The 8,955-nt window shown below is 35.6% G+C and overlaps 1 protein-coding gene across 1 annotated transcript; it reads right to left on the reverse strand.

The window, feature by feature from the left end:
- Positions 1-8,190: 8,190 nt before the first annotated feature.
- Positions 8,191-8,751, reverse strand: LOC147073622 (uncharacterized). Its single transcript, XM_085944665.1, has one exon. It carries the CDS (start codon positions 8,749-8,751, stop codon positions 8,191-8,193), a length of 561 nt encoding a protein of 186 aa, XP_085800791.1.
- Positions 8,752-8,955: the final 204 nt, after the last annotated feature.

The raw sequence follows: 8,955 nt of genomic DNA on the forward strand, positions 1-8,955 counted from the left end.
TTTTTGTTTAGTGTCTTTCCATTCTGAAAAATTCTTAATTCTCTTTCTTGAAAAATGCTTTTCTTGCATCTCTTCCAATAGTCTGCATACTCATTGGTGGTTATAGAAAGATAAATTTCCAGAAGAACACTGCATCAACTTAGTTACAGCAGTGTTCGGCTAGGTAGATAGGTACTTGTTTTTTACTTTTGATATATAAGAAGGACATTGTAATATCAAAGTCACTGCAGTGTTCTTCTCCATAGTTTACTCAATTTATTTAAAAGAATATTGAAGTTTTGGGTATATCTCGTTAAATATTTTTTGTAGAAATACGCCAGTGTTCTCCTAAGATAGAGAGATATAGTAGATAAACTACATCCATAACTCAAAACAGCCAAATTCAGACTTACGACAGTGTACTTCCGGGGGTGCGATATTCCAAGACAACTAACATAATTACTACATATTAATTACATAATTACCCAAAACATACTTAGTATATTATTAACTAAAAAAACAATAATTTAAATCTTAAGAGCATACTTCAGTGAAACGGCAAATAATTTTCAACTATAGGTGCGACGAAATTTCGGACTAGCTGCCAATCGGAGAGCGAAAGTAGACCTGTGAATACGTCAATTTATTTTGTGATGGCGTCGGGGGAATTAATTCTTAAATCGTGTAAAGATGACTAAAAAACGTTACCCATTTACTTGAAAAAGAAAACATATCAATAAATATATTATTATTATTACTAATAGAACATTAAATGGACGCATGTTGAATTTTTATGATAAATTTTTCAAAATTATGTTTGTTCAATAATCAGAATGGTACATTCTTAAATCTTGTGAATTATTCGTTGAATAAAAGAAATAGTTAATAATGTTATTTTATCGAAGCCTGGGTATTTCACTTATACTACTATAATATCGTTTCACTGCACTACTATCATAAGGCCTCATGACGTGTTGTAGTATTAAAAAGAATGTAAGTACATATTATAAATTTAGGCATAATTTGGTAAAATAGGTTATACACTTTGATTTTGTCAGAGTCAGACGGATGTAGCTTCGAATCGAGTTTTACGGTACCCATATTTTTATTCAGAATTCTACAATAATCAAAAGTGAAACACGTGTCGTAAAGCAAATTTTATATAATAGTATGGTAAACTCCAAGTAATTTACTTATTTTATAAATTATATCAAATTGTTATCATATAAAATATACTAAAATTAATATCTAGTTAATATTATGCTCTGAGTTTTATATAAAGGTAAAATAAGGGAGAATATTTTAAGTCTTTCTTGTAAACTCAAAATATGTTTCAACGCAAAATAAATTTTCATTGGAACTCATTGCTTTACTGACATACTTATATTTTCCGTAGAAAAATCTTCCTCCAAAAGCTCCCCAATATTCATCTGTCAAATTAAACGATAACATCTTGGTTCCCTAAAAATAACACAGTATGTTAATACAAAATGTATATTCCAGCCATAAATAATGATAAAAAGCTTTAATTAAACTTAGTTGCACATGCATCAGATGACAAAAACAGTAAAAACATGATAACTAGCATTGATATAGGTACTTAAAAAGTTTTACTTTACAAACACACATACAAAAGTGAAAGCTTTTGCAGAATAATCCAATGCGGTATAGATCTAAGATGTATAGGTACCAGTGTATCTATGTGACAATGATCAACAATTCCATAATAATATAGAGCCCCCTGTGACAAGTAAATACATTTAAAAATAACCAATAATGATTTTATTAATTTATAATGTTCGCTCGTTTAATAATTATAAAATCTCAAAAAGGTTTTAATAGATACCTTTTCGGAGATATTTTCATCCAATAGAAATACAAATTTCTAGTATAATACTAATGATAATAATAATAATTAAAAATTACTTTTAATGAGTGTAATAAATACTTGTTTGAGTTAATTTCTTTTAATACCCCTCCAAATAATCCAAAATCATACCCACCCATGTTTTCCTGGACACATTTAATTTAGTGCTGAATGAACCGCACCAGAATACATGCTGACCGCGCGCACCTTTTCAGACCGTGCTCTCTAAAGCCACGAGTGACTTGAGAGCAAAAAGTGTATAATTTCCTCTGCTCTACATCAAAAAGGTTAGAGCCCGGAGTTTCCAAATCCATCCGAACCCCTCCAAAAAACTCACCAAATATTACATTCAAATTAAGGTTTCGGAAAGACTATAGTAGAACCATTATTTATCTTGGCCAGCGCTCGAAATGGAAAAGTTTACACGGTATTAACATGGTTATCAAATTTTATGGGTATTTTATAAACAAAACTGTGCTAGATTTTTTGTTATATGGCATATCTAGCTCAGACGGTCAAAATATTTTAACCACGAGGCGGAGCGATAACTTTACAGATTCCACGAACCGGAACGGCACTCCGGTGTGCTCCGGTCCATTTCGAGCCCTGATTTTAGCTGAGATTTTAGTGGGGTTCGGGACCGTAATTATGAATTAATTTAACTAATGGCTTTTAATATTCACTAAAGCGCTTTCTAAATTGAGCTACTATTGGCGATCAGCTTTTGTATTTTAAATCAAAGTAGATATTACTTTAATTACTAACCGACGTCACGAATATTAAAAGCCATATTAGTTTTAAAAAAATTGCAATTAAGTAGGTATGGCGCCTTTAGCATAGTAGCTTTGTGCGTGGGCGCAATACACGAGGGATGCAGGTTCGATCCTACGGGTGTCTTACCTTTTTTTAAAAAGATTTTTTCTAATGGTTATAATATATTTTCACAGGAGTGCAGTTTTCAGAATTATGTATGTTTAATAATTAGAATGTTACATTTTACGTGAATAAAAAATAGGTATATTTAAAAACACTTTAAAATGTAAAATAGGTATCAGATTTTTTTCTATTAAATAGCATTTGTCACTAGATACTGCTAGTAACCATAGTAATGCATTTCGCCTTAAAATATATTAATAAAAAAATGTAGATACCCACCTTTTTTAGAATGATCTTATTACATGGTGTGTTTGGTTCCACGAATTTATCAAAAACCATTTGGCGATAGTCGTCTGACAATTCACAAAAATTTTTGGTGTTTATTGATATTATTTGTGTGTATATACCATTCACTAATTTGAATTGTTTGTGGCGATGCTAAAAATATTACAGTAATCAATATTTTAATATAAATAATAATATAATATAGTATTGTGGGGTTGCTGACAAAAGTTTATAAGTCATTAATTAAGTCGCCTAGAGTCATAAATCACATTTTGCAATTTCGTCATTTTTTAGTTAAATACACCAAGTAATTCTAAAGAAGCTAATATATAAAGAAAAATAATTGGCTATCAAATATCACTTTAAACCATGTAAAAATCTTTGACAAAGTTGACTGTTGGTGTCATAACTTACATTTTTCAATGGATAATATGAGTTTTGTCTTCAAGGCCTTTATAACCATACAGGGAGCTCTATATCTCATAGTATGCTATGTGTCTGCAGCCTTAGGAGTATTATATATATATGTATTAAAATAATGTATATCGACTTACTGACTCATTAATATTCACGGGAGTTCGTTACTTTTCTTCTAATTACAAAAAAACAGTGCTGTGGTGGTTTTTGCGAATATCTCAAAACTCGATTTTTGGATTATGTGAGTTATGACTCTAGCCAACTCAATTTTGGTATGTGTGTATATAAATATGTATGCTAAAAAAATCAAGGTTATCCAATATAGAGCATGCACATAAAGCATAAAGAAATTTGCGTTATTCCTGATTTTAGATGAATTGTCAAACTTTCAAATTCTAATTCTGCATAACATCATTTCAAGACTTACCAACTTTTGGCAGTAACCCCAGGTCGTGAGGTTGCTGTCAAAAGTTGGTTAGTCAATAATTTAGGTATTTAGAGTTAACAATGGATTATGTCTACTTATATAATATATAAATATGTATGCTAGAAAAAAAATCCAGGTCATCCGATATATAGAACATGCACATAAAGCACACAGAAATTAGCATTACGCCTGATTTTAGATGGATGACAAACTTCCTAATTCCAATTATTGCATAAAATAATTTCGAGACTTACTAACTTTTGGCAGTAACGTTATTATAAACATACATAAAATTTATTTGAAAGCAAATATTTCTTCCAATACTGGAGATACCCAACGCTTCGTCAAGCTAAAGATAGTAAATTTAACAAATTCAACGCAAAAATAGCTACTATTACTACTTCATCCTGTCGCACCCTAGCATTGGGGCGTAGGGCAAGCACAATTTTGCGCCACTTCCCTCGGTCCATCGTCAACTCTCACCTCTTTCGCCATGCTAGACCTGCAGCGCGTAGTCCCGCACTTTTGTCATCATCCAGAACACATGTCCCAGCCACGTGAAGCGACTCTTCGTGTTTACTTCAATCAACAAGAGCTGCCGTATCCACTCACTAAATCGATGCTAGATCATTATCATCTCTTGATAATGGCCTCTGCAACGAGCCCGAAACGTCGAGGAAAGAAGGAAGAAGTACACACGGTGGAAACCCAAAAAACATTAAAAATTAAATAATAATATACCTTGGCTTCTATGATCTGATCATTTCCACGCCTAATGCTATAATATGGTATCCAAGTTTGGAGATTGGAAGTAAAAAGCCGTAGAATTTGAAGTGGCTACTAGGTCAACGAGCTAAGATCGAAGATTGCTTATACCTACCGAGTATAATTTTCAATTCAATGATTGACGATTTTTTATAATACCTACAAAGCTTAATATTTTTTTTCCGACCATGTCCGATCCTAATAGGATCATATGGGCCTCTACAGAGTAGAGGTTTGTATTAACAGATTTTGTTTTTTACGAGAAATGGATGTCAGCCACTTGCTCAACCTATTAGCTCTATACTCACACACAAATTGAAAAACAATATGTGTACTTGCCAGACCCAGGATTCGAACCTGGGACCCACGGCGTGATGTTCAACGCTTAAGCTGCGCGGCCACCGTTGGCTGTCTGAAAAAAGTCTGTTGAAATTTATTTTACCTACATTCCTATTAATTCAAAAAAATAATAATATAAAAATTATTTTTAGTTACCATTTTGAGCTCTGTGTCTTTTAAATAGGTAATATTACAATTAAGAAATGTGCTATTTTGCGAATCCTTATGAAATATGCAGCCTCCTTCTGTTGCGTTTTTCTTGTATGGGCCATGGCATATTTTCACTTCATAATATCTTTCGTTGTATGGACCCTATTGAGAAAAGTAAGAATATTAGTAACATATTCAGTATTATAGCTTTGTGTTGATATTACCTACATAGTCAGCGTAATATGAATTGAGTAGCCTATAAAACTGTTTTATGAAGAAATATTATTATTACAAATTGAAAATATCTGTTAGGATGAAACCAGTCTAGGTTATACATTGTAATAAATAAGAATATTGTGGAATAAGTATCAAATAAGAGATTTAATATATTATTAACTTTTCTCTCAATAAGTTGATTGTGTAAAGAGCTATTATGGCATGTTGCACTATCCTGTTGGAACCACATATCGTTCTGATCAAGTCCAGAAAAGATCAGTAACATGTTTCTGTAGGTGACGTTCTCCATTGACAATAACTGCATTGCTATTTTCGTTTTTTAATAATAGATTCCAATTAAACCTTCAAACTGTTAAAAGCGTACGTCAGTGAAACGGCAAATAATTTTCAACAGTAGATGCGACGAAATTTCTCACTTCGGAGACCGATCGTCGAGGTGTCCGCACGTCGATTTGTTTTGTCATGGCGTCGGATGAAAATATTCTTATATCGTGTAAAGATGACTAAAAAACTTTACTATGTACTTAAAAAAGAAAACATGTCAATGAATATACTATTATTATTAGTAATATAACAATAAACATAACATTAAATGGCCGCATGTTGGATTTTTATGACAAATTATATTTCGTTCGGCACGCGTCATTTGCACAATCCGCGCATCGCCTAGCCACGATCTTTTTAGACCATTCCTCAACTAAAGTATAGCCTTAATTTTTGTGGATGTACCTAAAGATGTTTCAAGAATAGAATGTGGGTTTTTATTACTCCAAATGCGACAATTATGCCTATTTACGAAACGATGTTATCAAAAATGAGTTGAATTCATGATTGAAGATGATTTTTTCATGAAATAATGGGTTTGTTTCAAGTTGCTCTAAGCCCAATCACCAAAAATTTGACGCATCAAACGGTCATTCGGTGTTTTTGTGTTAACTGTATTTTATACGCTTTCAAATGCAAATCTTTATGAAGAACATTTCATGCAATAATATAGTACAAGTTCTCTAGAACAACGTGTAATTGATTATTCAGAATTTTCATCATTCTTCTTCTTCGATGCCGCTACAGCTCAAGTCAAGCCCTGGCCTCCACCGCCGTCCTCCAGCCGGAACGGTCCTCCGCACGTCTTTCCCAGTTCATGATTTTTAGCAGCTAGTTAGCATCTTTTGTAATGTTATCACCCCATCGTGTGCGTGGCTTTTCCACTGGCCTTTCCCCCCCTGGGTTTCCTTCGGAGATCTTCTTCGGTATCCGTGACTCAGGCATGCGCTGGACATGGCCTGCCCAGTTTAGCCTCTGGAGATTTATGAAGGTGGAGAGTTTTGAATCTTGGTATAAGCGGTATAGTTCCGTGTGGTACCTAATTCTCCACTCGCCACCATCATTAATGGGTCCATATATCCGCCTCAGGATCTGTCTCTCAAAGCAGTCCACCATTTCAGCTGCTTGCATATTAAATTTATCGTCCATGACTCACACCCATATGCAACGACTGTGCGTATGACGGTTATACAGAGCCGGGTCTTAGTTTTTCTGATTTTTGGATTTTCATCCACACTTCGATATTTTCAGCAATACGTTTACGTTTTTGACAGGTTTGATTCTTAACATTACAAACATTACCATTTCGCACCGTGAGTGTAAAACCAATTATTTATTAAACTGGCGCTAGGGGCCGTTCAGGTCCATGGCCGACTGCACAACGTTTCTCCAGGCATCTCTGTCCAGCGCTCTCTCTTCCCAGTTGACTATCCCCAGCCTTTCCGCATCCCTTTGAATGTTGTCCGCCCATCTCCGTCGAGGGCGGCCAAGAGGTCGAGTGCCTTTGTAAATCCTATAGAGAGTTCTAGATCTTTCAGATCGTACAACGTGGCCCGCCCATCTGAGCCTTCTTGACCTCAGAATATTAGTGATTCTAGGTTGGTATCGGTCGAAGAGCTCAGCGTTTGTGCGGATGCGCCACCGGTGGTTCTCATTGACGGGTCCAAGTATTCTCCGGAGGATTCTGTTTTCAAACACTTGGAGCGCCTTTTCTTGTTTTTCTGTTAAACCCCACGTTTCACATCCATACATGACGATTGGCTTGATGACCACGTTATACACCCGGAATTTCGTTTTGATGGACAGCATTTTGGACCTGAACAGACGACTCAGCGCGAAGTACGCTGCATTTCCACTTCTCAGTCGGTCAGAGAGCTCTAGGGACATTTCATTTTTAGAGGTAATGTTGGAGCCCAAGTACTTGAAGAGAGAGGTTCTCTCGAACGAGGAGTTTCTTATTCCAATGTTTCCAGAGGGTTCAATGCCTCTTGTCATTTTCAAATACTTGGTCTTTCCCACATTTACTCGTAGGTTCAACCTTTTCGCTGTGTCCTCCAGAGGAGTGAAAATATCTCTGACTTCTTCTTCAGATTCTCCGAGCACCACCAAATCATCTGCGTAGCCCAATATTTTATGGGACCCATTCAGGGTAACTCCACCTTCTGCTTTCAGAGCTTCTCTAACGGCTTTCTCTAAAGCTAAGTTGAACAGCATGGGTGATAAGGAGTCGCCTTGTTTTAGTCCTGCTGTCACCTCAAAAGATTCTGATATACTACCTTGCATATGAATTCTACTTCTGGATCCGTCCATGCATACTTTTATTATATTTATAAGTTTTGACGGTATTTCAAATTCTTTCAATATATTCCAGAGAGCTTCTCTATCAATAGAGTCATATGCGGTTTTAAAATCTACAAAGAGACAGTGTACATCTTGGGCGTATTCCCATTTCTTTTCAAAGATTTGGCGCAGTGTAAAGATTTGATCGGTAGTACTGCGGTTTCGTCTAAAGCCGCATTGGTAGTCACCAAGAATGTTTTCGGCATATGGTAGAATTCTTTCGAGAATAATGTTCGACAGAACTTTGTATGCAGTAGGAAGAAGAGATGCCACGGTAGTTTGCACAGTTGAGTTTGTCCCCTTTCTTGAAGATAGGACAGACCAGTGATTCTTTCCATTCTTCAGAGATCTTTTCTTCCTCCCATATTTGTTGCAGTAGCTCAAGCATGGCCCTAAGAAAGGTTTCTCCTCCATGCTTGAGAAGCTCCGATGGAATATTATCGTTTCCTGCCGATTTGTTATTCTTTAAATAACTCAGTGCTCCCATCAACTCTGCCTTATTTGGTGGCGGTATAAGAGGTTCTGCTGTCGCGATTTCTGGCGATTCCAAAGGTTCATCTGGTACAGAGCGTTGAAGTAAGTTTTCAAAATGGGACTTCCATATGTTTAGCACTTGCTCTTTGTTTGCCACTATCTGACCCTGTTGATCTTTGATTTGTAGCGTGCTAGGTTGAAAGCCTCTTTTTTCAAAGCTCACTTTCGAGAAGAATGATCGAGTTTTATTTCGTTTTGCTTCTTCTTCCATCTGCTCAAAATTACTTTTGATGAAGCTTCGTTTGCACTTTCTCAGATGCTTTCGGACATTTTTGCACGTCTCGCTATATCGTTTCTGTGCTTCTTCGCTCTGCGTATTTTGCAGATAGAGTGCTCTTTCTGCTCTTTTCTCCTCCACCATTTGTCGGCAAGTGTCGTCGTACCAAGGGCACTTTACTTTCTTGGGTGCCAGTCC

Source organism: Rhyacophila brunnea, unplaced genomic scaffold (assembly GCF_057557595.1).
Source record: "Rhyacophila brunnea isolate RB1 unplaced genomic scaffold, BYU_Rbru_1.0 scaffold_17, whole genome shotgun sequence".
Taxonomy (NCBI): domain Eukaryota; kingdom Metazoa; phylum Arthropoda; class Insecta; order Trichoptera; family Rhyacophilidae; genus Rhyacophila; species Rhyacophila brunnea.

Excerpts from the sequence above, each read along its gene's own strand:
- LOC147073622 (XM_085944665.1), bottom strand. The coding sequence starts at position 8,751 with ATGGAAGAAGAAGCAAAACGAAATAAAACTCGATCATTCTTCTCGAAA.